Source organism: Squalius cephalus (assembly GCF_949319135.1).
Source record: "Squalius cephalus genome assembly, chromosome: 15".
Lineage (NCBI taxonomy): Eukaryota > Metazoa > Chordata > Actinopteri > Cypriniformes > Leuciscidae > Squalius > Squalius cephalus.
The window spans coordinates 28,699,528-28,722,944 of NC_137136.1; the positions used below are offsets into that span (position 1 = coordinate 28,699,528).

The following is a 23,417-nucleotide window of genomic DNA, read 5'->3' on the forward strand; positions in this document are numbered from 1 at the left end:
ATGATTTGGGTTTAGGAGTATGCCGTATGCTGATGATACAATTATTTATATATCAGCATCTTCTTTAAATCAAGCTCTACTGAACGTACAAATTGCGTTTAATGTAATACAACATTCATTGCTACAATTGAAATTGGTTTAAAAAAAAAAAAAAAAAGACTAAATATATGATTTTTAGTCATACGCATTCTAAGAAAACAGATGTGGCAATTTCAACTTTAGGTGGCACACATACTGAAAGAGTTAGCTCTCATATTTAGGCATATGGTTGGACGAAAAACTAGCTTTTAATGTTCACATTGATAATTTGCTGAAGATTAAGCCAAAATTGGGTCTCCTTTATCGCTTAAAAAATTGCTTTCCCTATGAGGCTAGAAAGAAATTGGTGGAGAGTACTTTTTTTTCATCTATAATTATGGTGACCTTGTTTATATGCATGCGTCTTCGTCTTTATTAAGGTAACTGGACTCTATCATGTGGCGTAACGTTTTGTGTGTGGTACAGAATCACGTACACATCACTGTATACTTTATGAATCTTTAGCAAGGTCCTCTTTACAATATAGTATATATTTGCATATGTATATATTTATCGCTAAGGCACTTTTAGGTAAATTGCCGGCTTATTTTTCTAAGCTCTTAACTTTTTATACAAACAGTTATGGTACTAGATCTCAGTTACACCTTCAACTAAAAGTCCAAAAGTATCCTCAGAATTTGGTAAACATGATTTTTCCTTTTATGCCCCTTGGGCATGGAATGACTTGCAAAATATACTTAAACTGGAGTTTTTGCCACCTTTGAATACTTTTAAATGTATTTTGAAATCTGCTTTAAAAGAGTCTTATAAGTGCTTTGCTTGGCCCTATTTTTATCAACTATTTTGTTTGAGTACTGTTTTGTACTTGTTTTTTATTATTATTTGAAACTCTATGTGCTGCCGTCTTGACCAGGTCTCCCTGGAAAAAGAGATTGGGATATCTTAATGTAATCTTAATGTAATCTTCCTTGTTAAATAAAGGAGAAATAAATAAATAAAATGTAGCAGTGAATCCCATTTAATTTTCATTCAGTTTTATCTGTAGAGCATAATGTGTGTGTTTCACTGAGACAGCGGAGCTGATGGGTTGCCTTTATGCAAAACAAAGTATGAAATATGGCATGGACAGAAGTTTCACCCAGACCTCACCCTGATAAATTACATTTCTGTTAGTATTTTACAAATCAAAATATTATGGAGAATGATTGCTCTGCAGTAAATGTGAAATCAGAGTGTTCAGACGTGTTGCCGTTGATATCCGTCATACTTAGATGTGTGTATGTAACGCCTCATGATGTTTATGATCTCCTCTCTCTCCCACAGCTGTCTGAACGCTTGCACGTACTGCAAAACCAAACACGCTAGAGGGGATCTGGCCAGTTACCCCATAGAGGAGCTGGTGGAGAGAGCCAGACAGTCTTTCCAAGGTGAGTCCAACTGTTTGACTTTTAAATCCTGAAGTCAGAGTGATCACAAAATACTACATGGAAATGATGTTTGCTCAACATTTACTCTATTTACTCTGTTTAAATTAAATTTAAAGGTGTCATTAAGATTGTTAAATTTATAATAGTACCCGAGCAAACCACAAGTTTAATGACATTTACTGAAGTACATAAGCTTCAGTCGTCTGACAGAGATCAGGTTAATCAGCCCATGATTCCTACGAGTGATATGAGAGCTAGGGCTGAAACAACGCAGATTATGTAAATACGTTGATGCATCTCCTGAAGCAGATGCTAATGGTTATAATTGCATCATGCATTATAAGGTTGTTTATACAGCTTTTTATTTTATTTTATACAACTATTATTTTGTACAATTTTTTTTTTACCCAAACCAACATTTTTGGTGCTCACAACCGCATTCTGGGAAAACCTGCGGTGTATCAGAGGAACAGCAGTGGACAGCTCTGTCACTTTATATGATGTAGAAGATATTCTCAATTGGATATCTTTATCATGATACTTTATTATACAGGTTGTGACTTCAGATGTTCATTCATACAGGTATGTATACAAGCAGCTTCTTTAATCTGCTGAATGAACAAAACATTTCAATATTCACACCTGTAAGCAAATGCTGCTGTCAATCCCAAACAGTGTCTACATTTACATGCACAACGTTTGTTTCAATCCGACTGAATTCATTCCGATTGGTGAATCTGAATGTAGTGTTTACATGAACGCTAAACAAGTGATTGGGTTGATGTGCGCGTTTGTCACAAGCTTCAAATCAGAGTAGATATTTTGACATGCACACACTGCACGAATATACAGAGTTTCTCGCTGTTTGCGCATACTAAATATTCTCCTACATTGGTTCTTTATTTGTTTTAAATAGCAGGCTTAATATTTATTCATTTCTGGTCAAAATTTGGAGACAATGAGCATATGAACTGTGGTGCCGTTCTGCTTATATTAATCATGCAGTAAAAATGCCCCTCACTGCTCCCAAAACCAGTCGTCTGTGGATGAGAATCTGAAACATGGACTGGTGGGACGTTGTCCTGCTCCACTTCATAGACGCTGAGTAAAAGGAGAATTTTAGAATGACGGGACAATCATTTATATGACACTTAATTCAACAGGAACAACAACATGTGATATGTCATCACGCTATTTCAACGTCAATGCACATGCGCAGTCCTTTCAGTTTTGTTTTTCAATCCGATCAAGTGTTTACATGTTCTCTCGATCGGATTAGAAAAGGAATAAACCACCCCTTTCAATCGGATCGAAATTTCATTTGGATCGAGCTCATTTGGATCGCTTATGGTGTTTACATTGAGGGTTTTCAGTCCGATTGAGCCGTTAATCTGATTACTAACGGATTATTTGGTTGGATGTAAACGTAGCCATTGACTGACAATGCAGCCTTCATGGACGTTTGTATTACTGATAGATGCCTTTTAATTCTTGGCACTTTTTTCTTTTTTTTGTAAAGTATTTTTTTTATATATAAAATGTTTTAGTAAAAAGCTGAAAGATTAGTGGCAGAATTTATGGTTCATATTTATTAGAGTTGGGGATATTAATGATCAAAATCATCGAAATAAATCATCAAAATAAAGTTGCAGCCCTAGTTTATACGGACGTGTCAGTAGTGTCTCATGGCTCCTTGACGTTTGTGGTCGTCCGGACCGAGAGAACATCTCATTACAAGAGGAAGATGGGATGTTTGAGCATTAGTAAGTCACATCAGAAATGTATTGAGCAACATATGTGCCTTTATGGATGTGTGTGTGTATGTGTATTGTATTGTGTGTTTCTCTGTTACTGTGCGAGTGCGAGTGGTGTCACAGTAACAGACACGTGCTCCACACGTTTGCTAATGTTGACCATCTACATCTGACAGAACCTTCAGTACTATGCAGCAGATCATAGTGTGTGTGAGACACAGAGCAGTCCTGTCTGAGCATGTGCACTATTTCACATTAAACACTGATGGAAGTGGAGCAAAGGATGTGTAGGGTTGGAAATAACCAAATATATTTGAAAATGAGCAAATACATTTGCTTTACTGTTTCCACCCCATTTCTTACCACAATGACCATTTGGAATTCCTAAAGACAAAGAGGTGTTGATGGTTATCAAGGCCTGAAGGCCAAGGCGTGTACATCAATGGTCTGCTAATTGCCACACTTTTAGCATGGTGGGGGAAGTTGCCATCCTCTGATTGGTCAGTTTGAATGTCTCACTTTGGGTTTCAGTCACATGGTCAAGGAAGGGATAAAAGAAGATTGAACTGTTGCTCTTGGATTCTGCTTCTTTTTCTTGCTCTTCTTTTCTCTGGCTCTTTCTCTCTTCTCTTTTCTAAAGCCTTTCTCTCTTTCTATCCCTCAGGCAACATTTTACATGTATGCTGGGTACGATTAATGGTATAAGTTTATCATCTCATACATCTGTTTTGTAACTATTGTAAGTGTAACCATAACCAGATATTGTCATTAAACCCTTTCGGTTACAAATGATGTGCTTACTAGTTTTGATTTGCTATTAACTTTGAAGTGCTACCTATTGCAATGCAATATCGTCACACTATAGCAACGCTCTCCCATCCCATGTCAAGGCATCTGTCAACTTTCTTTCTTTCTTTCTTTCTTTCTTTCTTTCTTTCTTTCTTTCTTTCTTTCTTTCTTTCTTTCTTTCTTTCTTTCTTTCTTTCTTTCTTTCTTTCTTTCTTTCTTTCAAAAACCTCTTACAATTTTTATTTTATTTTTATAATATTAAAGAGTATTTTTTTTAAACAAATATTTATACATAGGCACTGCATATTTGTTTTAAATGTATGACCAGAACATTTTAGTTTCTGGAGCGCATTAAACAAACATTTGCTGCTAGTGTAACACTTTCTGAATTCAAATACACTGCAGTGACATTATTCTAGAGGTGGACTGTGATTGGAGAGCTGAGGTCCTGCTGTAGTACAAACCAAAAAAACTAGTAATGCTAATGAGTATGTCCTAAATAATGTGTCTCTTTTTTCTCTGTTTATATATGCCTTAGCCTTGAGATGACTTGAGCTGTGATTTTCTTCTAAATCTCCTCCTGAACCCACACTGAATCTTTATTTTCAGTGGTATCCCCAAACGGAGGATTTATTTCATTTGCACTGAACTCTGGGCATTTTTTTTTATGGATTTATTCAAATTTGATTTAAAATTTCAAATCTGATTTGAAATATAGCAGAGAATGAGCAGTAGATCTGACTGAGTTTGAGTAACTGCAGATGTGTCAATTCCTCACATCAGGAGAACACAAGGTGGATCTGTTAACTGCTCCACAGATGATCAGAAATCTTCTGATATGGACTGCTGAGGTTTTGCAGCACTAGCAGCACTCATGAACACCTTAGCAGGCACTCATCCGTTTCAGTGAGGTATTTTTATTCAGTAACAACATCAATATGTGTTTTTTGGATACTTGCAATGCTTATACAGCTTTTTCTTTTGGGATATAGAACAAAAACAAACAACTAAAATCTAAGTAATAATAATAATAATTCTTTACATTTATATAGTGCCTTTCTGGGTACTCAAAGTGCTTTTCATATGGAAGAGGGAATCTCCTCAGCCACCACCAATGTGCAGCATCCACAGCAGCCATATTGCGCCAGAACCCCCACCACACAGCATCTTATTGGTGGAGAGGAGACAGAGTAATGAAGCCAATTAGTATAAATGGGGATGATTAGGAGGCCATGATTATGGGCAGAAGCCAATGGGGGTTAAACCCCTACTCTTTTTTTTCCTAAAGACATCCTGGGATTTTTAATGACCACAGAGAGTCAGGACCTCGGTTTAATGTATCATCTGAAGGACATTGCTCTTAGACCGCTTAACATAGTGATTGCTATCAGGATATGAGGAGACTTTCAACCAGCATAACCAAAAATAAATAAATAAATAAATAATAAATGTAAAAAAAAAAATATATATATATATATATATATATATATATATATATATATATATATATATATATATATATATATTTGTAGAGAAACACCTATTGCACCTTTAATTACTGTGGTTAAATATACTGACCTTATGTGTGTTGATTTAGTCCCATCAGCAAATTATTCTTCTGTGCTCAATTTGAGTCACTGCAGCTCTTCATGAATTCATCCACACTTCACTTCAGCTATTAGATTAGGCCCACACATGTCCCAGTGAATTCCTTGACGTGGAAACACGTCTACACCCGATGCTGAAGCCACATCTCAGAAACACATCAGAATCCAGCGCTGTGTTTGCACATGCTGTTCTTCACGATCGTTAGCAGCGTGGATCAGAATGATTCAATATGTTCTGAGTCAGTTGGAATTTTGGCTGATTTGTGTCATTGCTGGTTTCAGTGATGTTGCTCTGTCTTTCTATCTTTGTGGTTATATTGTCTGCTGAACGGACACTCTCTAAAGTTTCAATTCAGTCCAATGGTGGAGTATACTGTATGGTGGAGTGATGGACATTAAGGTTAGATTAAGTTTGAGTCTTAATAATGTTTGCTCTTCTGCCAGTCCTCGCTTTCAAAGTGATATTTGCAGCAGGATTATTGATCGTAGCGGTAAGCGCAGGCTAAGACTGACATATTGACAGCATGTGAAACGACCTTGTCCACTGATGTGGCACTTTAAGAAGTTATAATTTATTTAGTGCTACTCATTTATTCATGATCGTTTGTATGCCTGTAGGACATCAAGAAGGCCTCATTAAGAATGAGTTTAATCTGACCAATTATCAGGAATGAATCGCATGCTGTCAAATGAGCTCTGAGCTCCGGAGAGCGTATACTCATCACACATTACATCAGACTCCATGAGTAAAAAAAAAATTTTCAGGAGTTCCTCAGAAAGCATTTTGAGCAAGAGCAGTTTAAGTGGATCTGAAGCTGCTGTTGGTTACCGTTGGGTTTGAATAGTGCACCGTTAGTCCTATTTGAGCTCTCATCGTGGTTTGTCTCATCATGAGCTCCACTGTGGTCCATGACGAGCAGAAAAAACACTGTCATTACACGATGGAGCTGGTCTGTGGACTTGACTAGAATGAGTCCAAGAATGTGAACCCGATGGTGAGTCCATCAAGGTTCAGACAGGGTAAAGCGTTGCTCTGGTTGGCTGTGTTTACTCGAGCTCTGGGCTTTTAGCAGTAAATAAGACACACACGATGAGCTTCAGCCTGCAAACACCTCCAGATGTTCTTCATCACTTATCATAAGTGCTACAGCTGCCACAGTGTTTACATTGAAGTCACATTTATTAATGTCTGACTGCCCTTCATCAGATGTGTCTGAAATGCTTCAGCATCTTTTTTCTTCACTAACATTACATTTCTCCATTGTTTAAGTCTCAATGTGATTTTACTGATACTATTGTTTGTCTGTATGGTTTCTCTCAGGTTGTATTGATTCTTCATATATTTGCATGTGTGTCCAGCAGCAGCAGGTCTGAAGATCTGCGGACACACTGGCTGTTTGTTGTGATCCAGTTACATTGTAATACATTGTGACGTCTTGAATCATGATGTGTATCATGTTGGTTGTCGCTTGGTGAACTTGAGGGGCCACTGTCCCATGACTCTTAAATCTGACATGGACCTTTGCCCTTCTAGAACAAAACATGGATGAAAAGGCCTCTGTCCAGTTTCAATTACACACTAGCATAGTAGCATACACTTAACACATTAACACTAGCATACACACTATTCATCAATACTCCAGGGCGCTCTCTCCCGCCTCTGTCATCACTTGGTGCCGCTCTATGCAGTGACTCAGAAAATGTTCTGACAAGCAATCACACAGTTGAAGTTTGGTTTGCGAGCCGCAGTTCTGTGTGGATAAGCACGCTGGCAGACGGTTCTCCAGTCACCCCGTTTGACAGACACACATAGAAACAAGTGTAGTCATTAGAACTAAAGGAAGACTGATGGATCCAGTTCTGTCCCAGTCACTGAATGTTTGCAGGGTCTGTACAGCACTTCCCTGAATGAACTCCTGTGTGTTGATGTGTTTGGGCCACAGCTCTCATTGTTTTAGGAAGATTACAGTGTGTCCATGTGATCAGTTGTAGTTTGTATTAGTTTCTCTCATTGTGGAGTCTGTAATATTAGTCTCCAGAAAATGAGGATCTTTTTATACACTGGTCTGTCTTTCCTGATCAGAATGTGAATATCAACAGTCTTGAGCTCTTGCTGCATGTTGAATGAGCAGTCAGATGTTGAGCGTGTAACATGCGTGTTTAACCCTCTGGGGTCTGAGGTGTTTTCTGGGCCCTGGAGGTGTTCTGACATGCTCTGACATTTGTGCTTATTTCTGTTACTTGTGACATTTTCATGGCTAAAGTCTGATTACACTGTATTCAGCACAAACTCTGCTACAATAATATATCAGCAGCAAGTATATAAAAGTTTGTAGTTTTGAGATAATAACATTTATGCGTGGTTTGTGAAAAAACAAAAAAAAATTGTCACTGAAATAAGCTCATGAAACCCATACTGATTATTTCTTCATAAGACTTTTGAAAATTGTATCACGTAGCCTAGAATATTTGCTTCAAAACTATGTGAAAATCATCCTGACTGCTCATTCAGAGAAGACAATATATTGATTTAAAATTTTTACGACGTGTTTTGTGTGATAAAGCTTTATGCAAGAGGCGTAGACATCTCATTAATATGTAAGCTTTTCACACCTGAGAAAGACAAAGACACTCCCTAATGGCCCTATTTGGAGCTATCAGGCCCTATCATTCTGAGCAACCTTGCACAAAGAATGAGGAGATTTAAAAAAGAATGGCTTTTTGATTGTTTGGATTTATTTACAACACAACATAATGACAAAAAAACCCACATTATTTAACACACTGAACTAAAGACAGAGACTTGAACTGTCACACACCTTTGTGCCATTCCTGAAACATAGTACATACCTTTCATTTCCATGGTGTTTGATTTTTCACTTTAGCATGTTCATGTATGGAGACTTATGTGAATGTTGAAGTCAGCAGGACTTATCAGCAGAGGTGGGAGTAAGTCACACATGTGCAAGTCACAAGTAAGTCTCAAGTCTTAACCTTCAAGTCTCAAGCAAGTCCAAGTCAATTTTGTGAAAAGCAAGTCAAGTCAAGTCAAGTCACTGCTTTATGTCAAGCAAGTCAAGTCAAGTCGTAGCTTGGGTCACAAGTCACGGCAAGTCATACAAACGTTTGATGATTTCACAGAATTTATATATTAAAATAAGTTAAAACAACATTTTTTTAAATATGCATTTCCACATACAGCTGAGTGGTTAAAAATCTAAAAAAGAAATAAAATTTCAAACTACATAGCCTAAAATGTAAATGTAACTGAAATTAGGCCAACATTAAAGCATGAAAAATAAATATGCCTCAAACATTGCAGTAGACCATTAAAAGATATTAAACAATTCACAATTCAAGTATAATGGTTCCTATGCCACCAAATGGCATTCTTCAAACTGGCATCCCCTTTATGGAACATGAACACATCCTTAACAACAAGTTAGATCTTTCCTTTTTAACAAAAGATTAACAAGAAATAAACAGTAATAATTGAATTAACACAAAACATAAACCTGTCAATCAGGTGGATTGACTATTGTACATTATTAATCTGTGTGAGTGAGTGATTTATTAATATTTGTGAATGTGTGTGCATGTGTATGAGTGAAAGGTGTATTGTTTGCATGTCCATGGTTGTGTTTGACTTTCTCTGTGTGTGTGTGTGTGTGTGTGTGTGTGTGTGTGTGTGTGTTGTGTGTGTGTGTGTGTGTGTGTGAGAGAGAGAGGTGATTTGATTGAGTGTGATTGATTCATTAATATTTGTGAGTGAATGTGTGTGCGTGTGTATGAGTGAAGAGTGTATTGTTTGTTTGCATGTGTGCATGGTTGTGCTTGCAAGTTTGAATTTTTGTTTTGTTTATTTGTGTATGCATGGTTCGGTTCGAAAGTCTGTATGTTTTTTTTTCTTTGTGTGTAGGTGTCTTTTTACAATCTTTTATGTGCATCCCCAAAAACTATCCAATTATTAGACACTGTACACATGCTATTATGCTATTAAAGGACAACTCCGGCGGAAAATGAACCTGGGGTGTAATAACACATGGGAACCGAGTCGACCGTTCTCTGGGATTTGTTTTCATGATAATCGAATGTAAAGAGTTTTATCTCTAAAAACTGATTAGCTTATAACGCTAGTATATGGGGCATAGAGTAAGTAAAAAGAAATCGCTAGTTAATACCACTAACAAGGCTCAAAATAGCCCCACACTAACACGGTAGCATAATGAGGGTGCTTGTTAGTGGTATTAACTAGCGATTTCTTTTTACTTACTCTATGCCCCATATACTAGCGTTATAAGCTAATCAGTTTTTAGAGATAAAACTCTTTACATTCGATTATCATGAAAACAAATCCCAGAGAACGGTAGACTCTGTACCAATGTGTTATTAATTATTATTAAATTACAGTTACATTTTTTTTATATTTCTTTTAACATTCAAGTCAACCCTGGGATAGCAGACTATATTGGTAGCATATAACTAGACAGTACAAAGGGATGTATGCAGGTAAGAAAAACTGGAATATGGCATATTTTAACATATTTTAACCCGATTTTAATTTTCAAGAAATGTTTTGTTTTTCGCTGTGCTTTTGTATGTAAGGGATTATTCAGATCATAAAAAAATCATTAATCCAAGGCACTCGAATATTATTAAAAATATATAGAAAGCCTTTATTTCATCATGGCTTTAATATTTTAAAATCAGGTGACAAGTAGTTACTTGCACACCTATGCGTTGCGGATGAGCCTTCGTCAGGGTGTGTGACCAAAGCCCCTTTCACACAGAGATTCCGGAAAATACACGGATAAAGTGACCCGAGATTTGACTCGGGTTAGTTTGATTTAGGTTCATTCACACTGCCAGTGATTTTCCAGAATAAGATAGTGCGTTCACACACAACCCGTAAAAATCCCGTAAAGACACATGACATCGATGTGACTTTAATGTCTCAGCAGCGTCTTAAGTTTGCTTATGAGCTGCGATTTCTCTCTCGAGAAACCATGCTTCTGCATTTTTTTCTCTCTGATTCGATCATAAACTTGCGCATTACATACCGTTTCACAGCTGGCGAACGATCCCGCGCTTCAGCGTCATCACTACGACACGCGGCTTTCACACAGTGCGCGTTCCTGCTGCGTCACGGGATTGTTGCGGTGCGTTCAAATACAGATATTTATTTTTAAAAAGACAAGTTATTTCGAGTCATTTACCTCAAGTCCGAGTCAAGTCTCAAGTCATGAATATCAAGTCAAAGTCAAGTCAAGTCTTTTATTAATATTTGTCAAGCAAGTCTCAAGTCCTAAAATTTGCGACTTAAGTCTGACTCGAGTCAAGTCATTGACTCGAGTCCCCCATCTCTGCTTATCAGTGGCATCTTGTTCCTCTAAAAACAACAACAACAACAAAACAGCTGTGAACATGCTGATATCAAGAGAAACTATGCTGCACAATTTGGGGAATACATTTTAGATTTTTCAGGTTAAAATAGCTTTTTAAAATGTACAGAATACACACACACACACACACACACACACACACACACACACACACACACACACACACACACACACACACACACACACACACATATATATATATATATATATATATATATATACTAGCCTACTTTTACCATGCTGTGTTTTATTATAGAATATAAAAACATCCTCGTGTTGAACATGTATACAAGCACTGAAAGGTTGCCTATCATTCTAGTTCACATTTCACATTTCATGTTTCTGTCTATATATACATGTACATATGACATTAGGCTTAGTTCATGTTTTTACTCCAAACTCATTTCATAACATACATTTTAATCTGGCACGACCAGTTTAACATGTCTTACCTTAAAAATCTTCTCATCTTCAAATCGCGTTCTTCTGAGGTAAATCCGAGGTAAATTCAAGGTAAACAGCACAGCACAGCTTACAGTCGTCCAAACTCGATGAAAAGGAGTAAGTTACGAAGTCTCTGCTTCTTTGTTTTGAGGTGATGAGGGCGTTTACAGGTCTGCGTTTCTCCGCATGGATCATTTGCATGTCAATCGCTCGTGCGCGCGTAGGCGTGTTCAAATTAAATTTAATGAGGACGCGTTTGAGAAACTGTACATGCCGCTGCTTTCGTATGGATTACTTAAAAATAGAATATTTGTTTTTTATATAATTTACATACTTTAAAAATAGAGATTCCAAGCGTTGTATAGACATGCGTTTCAAGTCTGTGTGACAAACATTCGCTGATTTACAGGTCATTTTCTGTCGCGTTTCAGAATGAGTTTCACATTGAGAGAGACGGCAGAACGCGCATCATGTTTATTTTCTTTGTTTTACGAAAAACACAACATTTTGTTTTTATTATGAGTGTACACAAATAAAAGAAGACATTTAACAGTTTTGAATGATGTACAATACAAGTATGTAAAATCAAAATCAACAGAGTGTTTTGCACTGATATAAAAAAAAACGAGCAGATCACGCCGGCGTGATTGCCGACCTCAGGGGGTTAACATGCGAGTGAGTGAGTGAAGATGTATTTGGGTGATTCTCTTTTAAAGATGAAAAGATGCACATGTGTCTTAATTCTTGACTTCCTCTATTCTCTTGTCAAGTCCCACAAGTTTCTCTCCCAAGGACCATTCTTTTTGCATTCTTCAGTTTCATCTTCATCACACACTCTCTTGAGCCGAGTGAACTTGCTCTTGAGCTTAAGGTGAACTAGCTACAGTCATTGTGTGCTATTGCCACAGATCCATTACACATAGGCAGCTCTTCCTCTCTGCACACCTGTGTTTCAGCTCCACCCACACACGCATTCAGCTGCTCCCATTGGCCGGCCATCCGTTGATGTCACCGCCAGCATCAGCTCACACAGGAGCATGTCCGCCTTCTGCCCCTTTTCATAGAAGAACAATCAGAGAGGGACTCAATTCTCCTTTTTTCCCCCCACTCTGGTTCAGTGTTGAATGGGGCTCTCAGCTCACAGCAGGTTGCACAGAAGGCTTATAATGGGATGTTGTGGTAATTCTCCTCTGCCAGGTGGCCTTCAAGTGTCCGCTGCAGGTGAAGGGACAGGTGCTGCCCGCATACCACCTGCTGTGCCCTCTCCATAGCCTCTCCAAACACATCTGATCCTCCCGTCCTGCCTTCTGTATGTTCACTGCCATCTCTTAATCACTTGTTTTCTCTTGTTCACTATCCATCTTTCCTATCACTCCTTCCCCCAATCTATTGAGACCCGATAGCTTACATGGAAGCTCCTTCAGAATGTGGCATACCTCTGACTGAATGGCTTGTCTAATTGCATCTCCTGTTTTACTGCTAGTCATTTAGCTGCTACTGTTATCCAAAGTGACTTTTAACACACTTCATTTTTTTTATGTATTATTTAATTTTTTTATTGAATAGTGGAGAAAAGACAGGAAGTGACGGACAGAATAGCTGCTTTTCTACTTGAGCTGGTTCGGCACAACACGATTACACGGTTGGCCAACCTTGTTGAACCGTGCTGGTAAAGTAGAATGCATGTGGTGACGTTGCCACTCGGGATTGGTCAGTTGTCTGTTGCCTGGCTACCAGTTTCTCTGTAGCTGGCCAATTGTGCTTTTTGAGTGAAGTAAGCACAAGTTAATAATAGAAATATCCAATCATCCTTCATTATGCAGTTGCTATTTACATCTCATACTGTCTGTAAACTATTGCATTAGCTCTCTTGATGCATTATTGCAAATATGATTTTATACAACAGACTTAGTTTAGACACAATATTGATTGTTTTTTAGCTGTTTTTCCAAACAAAAATAGTTCTGAACAAAGCCACAGCAGAAGCTTAGCTCGTTTTGTTACGGAATGAATCGGTTGAGTGAATGATTTGATGACTCACTCATTATGACAGTGACTTGCTGCCACCTACTGGCAGTTGTAGTTTCATGAATTTTTCCATTAGGGATGTGACGGTGAGGTTATTTTTCCACCGGTTAAGCGACGTGTGACAACACCAGTAATACCGGTATCACCGGCGGGGGCTTTAAAATCGCTAATTCGAAGGCAAAAGTAAAATGCGTGTGTCCACACGGGCATTCATAATGGTGCGGAGCTCTGTTCTGCCCGCTCCGCGCCCGTGGACCCGTGTGGCAGTGCGCATTTTAGTTTCACTTTCAAACTAGTGCCAATTCGGGTGCAGATTGCTTGAATGGTGAATTCAGTAGCCTATTTTTCTTAATGAAAAAAGCAAAACAGTACAATGACAAATTTGCTTAAATAGGCCCTTTTACATTTTGCTTTGACCCCAAATATTCCGCCATCATCTTGTCAGTCAGCTCCTCACTCTTGTGAATAATGAAATCTGACTCCTTCTGCTGATCTGTGCTGCGACTCTCGTTCAGCTCACGATTTATTAAGCAGACATGTTCAGTTTTTAATTATAGTGTGTTCTCTAAATGAACTAAATTATTTTTTATAAAAAAAAAAAAAAGTACAGTGGGTGCCATGGTGGGCAAGTGATGTAATGCGTGTTGCTTCTGAACACCGGTAACACAGTCAACACTGATTATCGAAGCAAGCCTAGTTCCATATTTTTATATTATAAATTTTCAATTTAAAGCATTCATTTCATAACATTAACGTTTACATTTAATTGCAGTGTAAATCCTTTCATGCCAGAACTGAGGTGGATTTTGATTGGTAACAGCCTTTAGTATCTTATTTTAAGACAAGATAATGATTACATTAACCCTCTGAGGTCTGGGGTGTTTTTGGGGTCCTTGAGATGTTCTGACCTGCCCTGACATTTGTGCTTTTTTCAGTTGCTTATAAACATATCAATGGCAAAAAAAAATTACACTCTATTTAGCACAAACAGGACTACCATGATATGTGAGCCACATGTATGTACATGTTTTCATTTTTGAGAGAATAATGTCTATGCATGGTTATTGAAAAAACTAAAAATGAAAGTTTCTGAAATAAGGCCACAAAACACATACTAAATATATGTCAATAAGACTTTTGACTAATGGATGTCGTCGCCTAGAGTTTCTTCAAAATGATGTGAAAATCATCCTGCCTAATCATTCACATAAAACGATACATTGATTTAAGTTTTGTGAAACACTTTTAGTTTGGAAAGGCAATATGCGGATGGGGCGTAAACGATCATGCATATTTAGTAGTTCACACCTGATGAGACAATGCCCCTGCATACTTAATGAGCCATTCATTCAGGTGTGTCACCTATAGCTAACTTAAATATACAAGCCTTATAAAAATGATCATTCTAGAAGAAAATTTCAGATGGCATTTAGAGGCTTTTGCATCTGAACTCTTCATATATATATATACACACACACACACACACACACACACACACACATATATATATATGTGTATATATTTATACACAAATATAACTTTTATTTATATTTTTTTATATACTTTTTTTTTTTTTTTCACAAATTGTGCTTGCAAATTGTATAATATCCAAGGTAAACATGTCTAGTAATTGTGCAGTTAATTCTCATACTGTATTTTCAGTTTTGGAATATTTATCCTCTCACCAAATTTGTTACTAATAAAACACAATACAAATTATTAAAAGAAAAAAATTGTATTTACCTTTTAATAGTTTGTTTACATCTACCTTGCAAATATATTTTTTTATTAAAAAGGTTACAATTACAACAACAATTCAAGTGTAATCTTACAGTATATTCTACAGTAAAAACTGTACCCAAATCTAGTCAACAAAATGTTGTCTTTCATATTTCGCCTGACTGTAACATTGTTTTTATGAAATATTAGGGCATATAAATGTTAATTTGCAGTTTAATACGTTGCTTATACAAATAGCCTACATTTTATTTCAACATATTTCAGTCGATTTTTACTCATCTCAGTATAGCAATACAGTTTGCTAAAACATCATCATTCATTCACAAACGCGATTTAAATTTAAACTGTCTTTTTGCGAGCTGTGGTAAACAGCGCGCATCTCTGCCGTTCATTTATAAACAGAAACCCGATTCACGTGAGAAGGAAAAAAACGTACAGTATTCCTCAGCTCGCTCCTCGATATACCCGCACTTCTGAGGTATTTTCCATTATTATTATTCCTCACAGCGCTGCGAGACGGTGTAAACAAGTAATGATCTGAATAAACTTGTGTTTTCTCGAGCTGATATGGGGGCGTTCACAGGTTTGCGTGGATTGCCTCAATCATTTACGTTTGAATAGCGCGCGCTCTCCGTGGGCGGAGTCACATTACATTTGAATCAGCTGTAATGAGCTGGACTGGAATCGCTCTCTTTTAATACAGATTTCACAAGATGATAATATTTGTTTTTTATATAAATTACTTTATTTAAAAGAAGATAATTCAAGCTTCATGCCTGTGTGTCTGTATGTCTGTTTGACTGAGTATTCGCTGAGTTATTGTTCATTTTCGGACGCGTTTCACAATGGACTACACTGACAGAGAGAAGGCAGAACTCGCTTCGTGTTTATTTTTCTTTATTTGGCAAAAAGCACAACACTTTGTTTTTATTGTGAGTATACACAAAAATAATACACATTTAACAGAATCGATTGATGTATGAAACTTGTTTGTAAAATCAAAGTCAAAAGAGTATTTCAGGTCTCAATTCAACTGAGGGTTAAAGCATTTGACAAAAAGTGTTACCTTATAAAGATAAAATGCATCTAGACATATATAGTATTGCTTTAGTAAATACTGACTCACTTGAGCACCACTGAAATGTGCTCACACAGGGGCCTTGTGGGGTCTGATGAGTCACGTTAGCCTTTGGGCTCCTGTTGTGTGTTCAAATTCCAGCTCTGTCTGCTTAAAGGCAGAGCATGAGGTTTAATTATGTGTCAGAGGTCAAAAACCTAGTTTATGAGGGGCTAGTGGTGGACCATGAATGTGTTTGCGAGCTGTGGATTCTGGACTTGCATCTAAACTAAAGTTTTTTGATGAAACATCATCCTGTAAACCACTCTCTGTAGATCTGACATGATATTAACAAACAGAAGATTTGCCCTCTTGAAAATCCATGAATAAATAAATAGTTTCTACTGATGATCCTGAGATGAAATAGCAGACACTGCTGTGTGTGCGGAGAGATCTTCTATAGAGCATCATGGGGTGTGTGCAGACACATTACAATTGCTCACATGCTAGAGCAGCAACAGCAGCTCTGTGGTGGGATGTTTTTGAGGAGCGTGTTCTAGTTCTCCAGTTTGTGGAGTTCTCTAGTTCTCCAGTTCTCCAGGTTTGTGGTGGGAGAATGATGAACAGTTCCCGTATCCTCCAGCAGGGGTCAGCTGTGACTTACATTGAGGGCTTCATCAGTTCTCTCTGTCATCTGTTTAGGGTCATTGAGGTTAGTGTGACACTTCTGCTCTGTGAACTTAGATCTCCACCTCATCTCACAGTTCTGCGCTCTGAGGTTGGCTGTTTGTCTGACTGTATGTTATACCTTTATCACATTCTGTACATTATACGGGTGACAATGTAAGAACACACTGTTTAATATTTGACATCCATAACGGTCCCACTTTATATTAAGTGGCTTTAAGTACTATGTACTTACATGTACTTACATTGAAATTAATCATTTGATACAATGTACTTATTGTGTAACTACATGTTTTTACATTGTACTTACATTTGAAAAATTCCTGCATGTAATTACAGCTGTAATTAATTTATGTAATTACATTTGTAATTACACAGTTGACCCTTCCCTTACACCTTAAACCTACCCAATCCACCACACCTGTCCCTAACCTTACCCGTATCACACCTCAATAGCAGCAAAAGTGCTTTACAATACAACATGAACACAATAAGTACATTGTACTTATTTTTTTTGTGTAAGTACATAGTACTTAACGCCACTTAATATAAAGTGGGACCTCAATAACACTTAAAAAATACTACCATAGTATTATTATGGCAGGCAGTACTATCTAGTAGTTATACACGGTAGATTTAAGCTGTTTGTGCTGAAAGCACGACTATGACCGATTCTGTGTATTACTGCGCAACACCCTTAGGAACATAAACATACGTTTGTGTTGAAGAAAAACATAAGAACTTTAGTAATTTTGCTTCATGAAATTAGCATTGGTACATATTTTGGGCTTTAATATGTGTATTGTGTGGTAACCATTTTATAAAAGCAATAAGGTTCTCAAGGCTAGTGCTGTATGGTGAATAAGTCACAGCTAAAGGGGTTGCAGCACAGCCTCTCGCACCTTACAAGACATTTTGCTGCAGAGAACAACATTTTATGAAAACAATTCAACAAAGGCATCAGTGAACTTTTATAGAATGTTTATTAATGCACATTTGAGTGATTATGAGAACGTAAAGTTGATAAAAAAACAAAAAAAATCAAATTGACTCTAAACATTCATGTACAAATTTATTCAACTCCCAGAAGTAAAATTTTGTGCAGAACGATTTATTAACAGCACGTTTTCTTAACCTCCAATAACCGCTGCCTGTAAGTGCTTAGTATGTTTTGTCACCTCTATTCTAAAATCTTGGCCCATTCCTCACTTGAAAAAGCTTCTAGATCACTGATAATCTTTGGTTTTCACGTAACCACTGCTTTCTTCTAATTCCACCAAATATTTTGAATGGGATTTAAATCTGAAGACTGTACAGGCCACTCAAGAACATTCTACGACTGATCCCTGAGCCAAGTTTAAAGGGATGGTTCGGAGCAATTTCAACCTAGGGTCCTTTGCACCATGACAAACACCCCCCCCCCCCCCCCCCCCCGAAGCTTTTTTCCCCTTGGTCGAACATTATTAAAGTTAGAGCTTATTTAGAGAGATCATATTTAGAGGTAATTTAGAGAAATTACCCCACCAATAATGCCCGGAATGGTACCAAACTTCTACAGTAGTACAAATAGGTTCTGTACTCATAAAACGATGCATTAGAAAGTTTGTAAGTACAGCAGGAGTTTATTTAACCCTCTGAGGTCTGAGCTGTTTTCTGGGCCTGGAGGTGTTCTATGAAGGTAAATCAGTAGCAAAACTCGAGAGCACGTAAATGTAAATTTGAGAACTTGTACAATAAATATTCGTACTTGTACATGAACATTTACACTCACAGCTCCAATGTGAAAACCTGTAAAATAAAAATCTGAAGTTGAATGTTGAAATTTGCACTCGCAGACAATAGTCACAAACCTGTATTCTGAATCTGAAGCTGCAGACAAGTAAACACAAATGTGTAAAATGCCATTCACAGAAATACAACGACAGACACAAACTTGTAATATATATTTTGCGTTTAATCTTACGTTCACATTCGCAGTACTACCTCAAATAGGCACTTGCAACTTCTCAAATCTGTCACTGCAGTTTCAAATTTCGCGCCTTGACTTTTGCTACTCTTTTCGCGATATATCAGGTGCAAAACTAACTTGTGCACTTGAAACTCAGAAGCGGCGAGAGAGAAAGGGGGGCGGGAGGAGGGGGGGGGGGGGTCAAAGGAGCCGTTTTATTGGTTGGCAGCTAGCCAATGCAATGGGACTTCGATGATGTCACGAAACCCGTGTGCACTGAAACGTTAACATGGCTTATAGCATAATGCATTAGACTGATATTAAAAAAATAAACGATATTATCAAACTCAGTAAACACAATGCTTATAATGCATACTACAGAAAAGCAGATGAGCACAGAATATGAACACAATGCGTTTAATTGAGACAGAGGTATTAAAAGACCAAACTCAGGAAACACCATACAAATAAAGCAAAGCAATTGAGCTCTGAATATGGATGCAACGAGTTTAATTGTACGTTTTCCTCCCATAGAAAACCAAGAAAACGCTTAAGAAGACTTAATGGACCAACAGTTATAAAATAAAAAAATAAAAAAATAAAACACACATAATTCGTTAAATTATTAATAAAACAAACACAGGCAGCAAGTTTATTTGCACTCAACACACATTTGCTTTCTTTCGTCATATTCTGTGCTCATCTGCTTTTCTGTAGTATGCATTATAAGCATTGTGTTTACTGAGTTTGATAATATCGTTTATTTCTTTTAATATCAGTCTAATGCTTTTTTTTATTGCATTAACAACAATTACAGAACATGAACAAAAACAAAATATATATATAAAAAAAAAAAGAGGCCAGGGTTAAAGATATACAAATACACAATACAAACATTAAATGAAAACAAAACTAAATAGACCTAACAAACAATAAAAGGCTTTGACATTTCACAAAATCTGAAAAGTGTTCAACAAATACATGGTTTTATATCAGTCTAATGCATTTCAGTGCACACGGGTTTCGTGACATCATCGAAGTCCCATTTCATTGGCTAGCTGCCAACCAATAAAACGGCTCCTTTGACCCCCCCTCCTCCCGCCCCCCTTTCAAGTTAGTTTTGCACCTGATATATCGCGAAAAGAGTAGCAAAAGTCAAGGCGCGAAATTTGAAACTGCAGTGACAGATTTGAGAAGTTGCAAGTGCCTATTTGAGGTAGTACTGCAAATGTGAACGTAAGATTAAACTCAAAATATATATTACAAGTTTGTGTCTGTCGTTGTATTTCTGTGAATGGCATTTTACACATTTGTGTTTACTTGTCTGCAGCTTCAGATTCAGAATACAGGTTTGTGACTATTGTCTGCGAGTGCAAATTTCAACATTCAACTTCAGATTTTTATTTTACAGGTTTTCACATTGGAGCTGTGAGTGTAAATGTTCATGTACAAGTACGAATATTTATTGTACAAGTTCTCAAATTCACATTTACGTGCTCTCGAGTTTTGCTACTGATTTACCTTCATAGTGTTCTGACATGCTCTGACATTTGTGCTTATTTCTGTTACTTGTGACATTTTCATGGCTAAAGTCTGATTACACTGTATTCAGCACAAACTCTGCTACAATAATATATCAGCAGCATGTATATAAAAGTTTGTAGTTTTGAGATAATAACATTTATGCGTGGTTTGTGAAAAAACAAAACAAAATTGTCACTGAAATAAGCTCATGAAACCCATACTGATTATTTCTTCATAAGACTTTTGAAAATTGTATCACGTAGCCCAGAATATTTGCTTCAAAACTATGTGAAAATCATCCTGACTGCTCATTCAGAGAAGACAATATATTGATTTAAAAATTGTACGACGTGTTTTGTGTGAGAAAGCTCTATGCAAGAGGCGTGGACATCTCATTATTATGTAAGCTTTTCTCACCTGAGAAAGACAAAAGACACTCCCTAATGGCCCTATTAGGAGCTATCAGGCCCTGCCATTCTGAGCAACCTTGCACAAAGAATGAGGAGATTTAAAAAAGAATGGCTTTTTGATTGTTTTTAATGTATTTACAACACAACATAATGACAAAAAAAAACCACATTATTTAACACACTGAACTAAAGACAGAGACTTGAACTGTCACACACCTTTGTGCCATTCCTGAAACATAGTAGGCTACATACCTTTCATTTCCATGGTGTTTGATTTTTCACTTTAGCATGTTCATGTATGGAGACTTATGTGAATGTTGAAGTCAGCAGGACTTATCAGTGGCATCTTGTTCCTCTAAAAACAACAACAACAACAAAACAGCTGTGAACATGCTGATATCAAGAGAAATGCTGCACAATTTGGGGAATATATTTTAGATTTTTCAGGTTAAAATAGCTTTTTAAAATGTACAGAATACACACACACATATATATATATTAGCCTACTTTTACCATGCTGTGTTTTATTAGAATATAAAAACATCCTCGTGTTGAACACGTAGGCTATACAAGCACTGAAAGGTTGCCTATCATTCTAGTTCTGTCTACATGTACATATATGACATTAGGCTTAGTTCATGTTTTTACTCCAAACTCATTTCATAACATACATTTTAATCTGGCACGACCAGTTTAAACATGTCTTACCTTAAAAATCTTCTCATCTTCAAATCGCGTTCTTCTGAGGTAAATCCGAGGTAAATTCAAGGTAAACAGCACAGCACAGCACAGCTTACAGTTGTCCAAACCCGATGAAAGCAGAGAAGAGTAAGTTACGAAGTCTCTGCTTCTTTGTTTTGAGGTGATGAGGGCGTTTACAGGTCTGCGTTTCTCCGCATGGATCATTTGCATGTCAATCGCTCGTGCGCGCGTGGGTGTGGTCACATTATAGTTAATGAGGACGCGTTTGAGAAACTGTACATGCCGCTGCTTTCGTATGGATTACTTAAAAATAGAATATTTGTTTTTTATATAATTTACATACTTTAAAAATAGAGATTCCAAGCGTTGTATAGACATGCGTTTCAAGTCTGTGTGACAAACATTCGCTGAGTTACAGGTCATTTTCTGTCGCGTTTCAGAATGAGTTTCACATTGAGACAGACGGCAGAACGCGCATCATGTTTATTTTCTTTGTTTTACGAAAAACACAACATTTTGTTTTTATTATGAGTGTACACAAATAAAAGAAGACATTTAACAGTTTTGAATGATGTACAATACAAGTATGTAAAATCAAAATCAACAGAGTAATTTGCACTGATATAAAAAAAAAAACGAGCAGATCACGCCGGCGTGATTGCCGACCTCAGGGGGTTAAATAACACTTGCCTGATGGCTTATGCCACCGCTAACCCGGACCTCGAGGTCACTTCCGTGATTTGGGAAAAGCCCGTAAAAGTCCTTTGCAAAACTCACGCGAGAGTATAAAAATGTTTCGCTGAATTTTGAAAGTTTTATAAATGCTTGTATTTTCAGATCAACATTTTGGCTCGAGGTCATGGTGCAAAGGACCCTAGGTTGAAATTACTCCGAACCATCCCTTTAAGTAGATTTGGATGTATACTTTGGGATGGCTGTCCTGCAGGAAAGTCCATGAAGGCATCATAATCTTTGCCAAAATGACTTGATACTTCAAAGAACTCATCATGTCTTTCATACATTCAAAATTTCCACTTCCTGCAACAGCAAAGCACCCCATTACAAGACTGGACCACCTCCATGTTTGGCCATGAGACGGTGTTCTTCTGCAAATAAGCTTTACCTTTTTTGCACCAGACATACCACTGATCTTTGGGTCCAAAACGTTTCAGTTTGGATCACCCATAAAACATTCTTCCTGAACTCCACAGGTCTATCCAAAGGAATTTTAGCATAATCAAGTTGGCCTTTTATGTTATTCTGAGTCAAAAGTGGCATTCGGAAAGATGTTCCAACATGAAGGCCATGCTTGTCTAGTGTTCTTTTTATACTCTGGTAAACTACTTAAAGACATTGATCCATATTATTAAGCAAGTCACATTTCTTAAGGAATTAATATCTTTCTGAAGATGAAAAACATGAAATGGTGCAATGTTGCAAAAGCAATGAAAACAACTGATATTTTGCGGAAACTGAATAGAGATCATCGAACTATATCAAAGGATTTATGAGTGATTTAGAGCACAGAAGAACCTTGTCAGATAAAGACTTAAGAAAAGTTTCTGTCAAATTTGTTCAGTTTTCACAGAATATCAGTTGTTTTCATGTCTTTTGTAAGACATTGCATCATTTCATGCTTTTTAAATGTATTCCATGTCTGGCAAACTATTTAACAAACCTGTCTGAGATTGATACAAGTTATCTAAAAAGATATGAGAAATAAAACAAACCAATTCTCATCAAAAAACTAAATGAATGTTTATTGTACTGAAATTCTACTGATGTCACTTGCATAATTTGGAACACAGTTAATTCCATTAATTAATAGAACATCCCAATTTGGCTGAGAAATTACCCCC

At 37.1% G+C, this 23,417-nt stretch overlaps 1 protein-coding gene across 1 annotated transcript in view; it reads left to right on the forward strand.

Moving 5' to 3' along the window:
• cdkal1 (CDK5 regulatory subunit associated protein 1-like 1) overlaps positions 1-23,417 on the forward strand; it is a 603,253-nt gene that overhangs the window by 310,216 nt on the left and 269,620 nt on the right. The window contains exon 8 of the mRNA XM_079894178.1: positions 1,363-1,466. Coding sequence (XP_079750304.1) covers positions 1,363-1,466 — 104 coding nt within the window. The remainder of the gene's footprint in view (positions 1-1,362; positions 1,467-23,417) is intronic.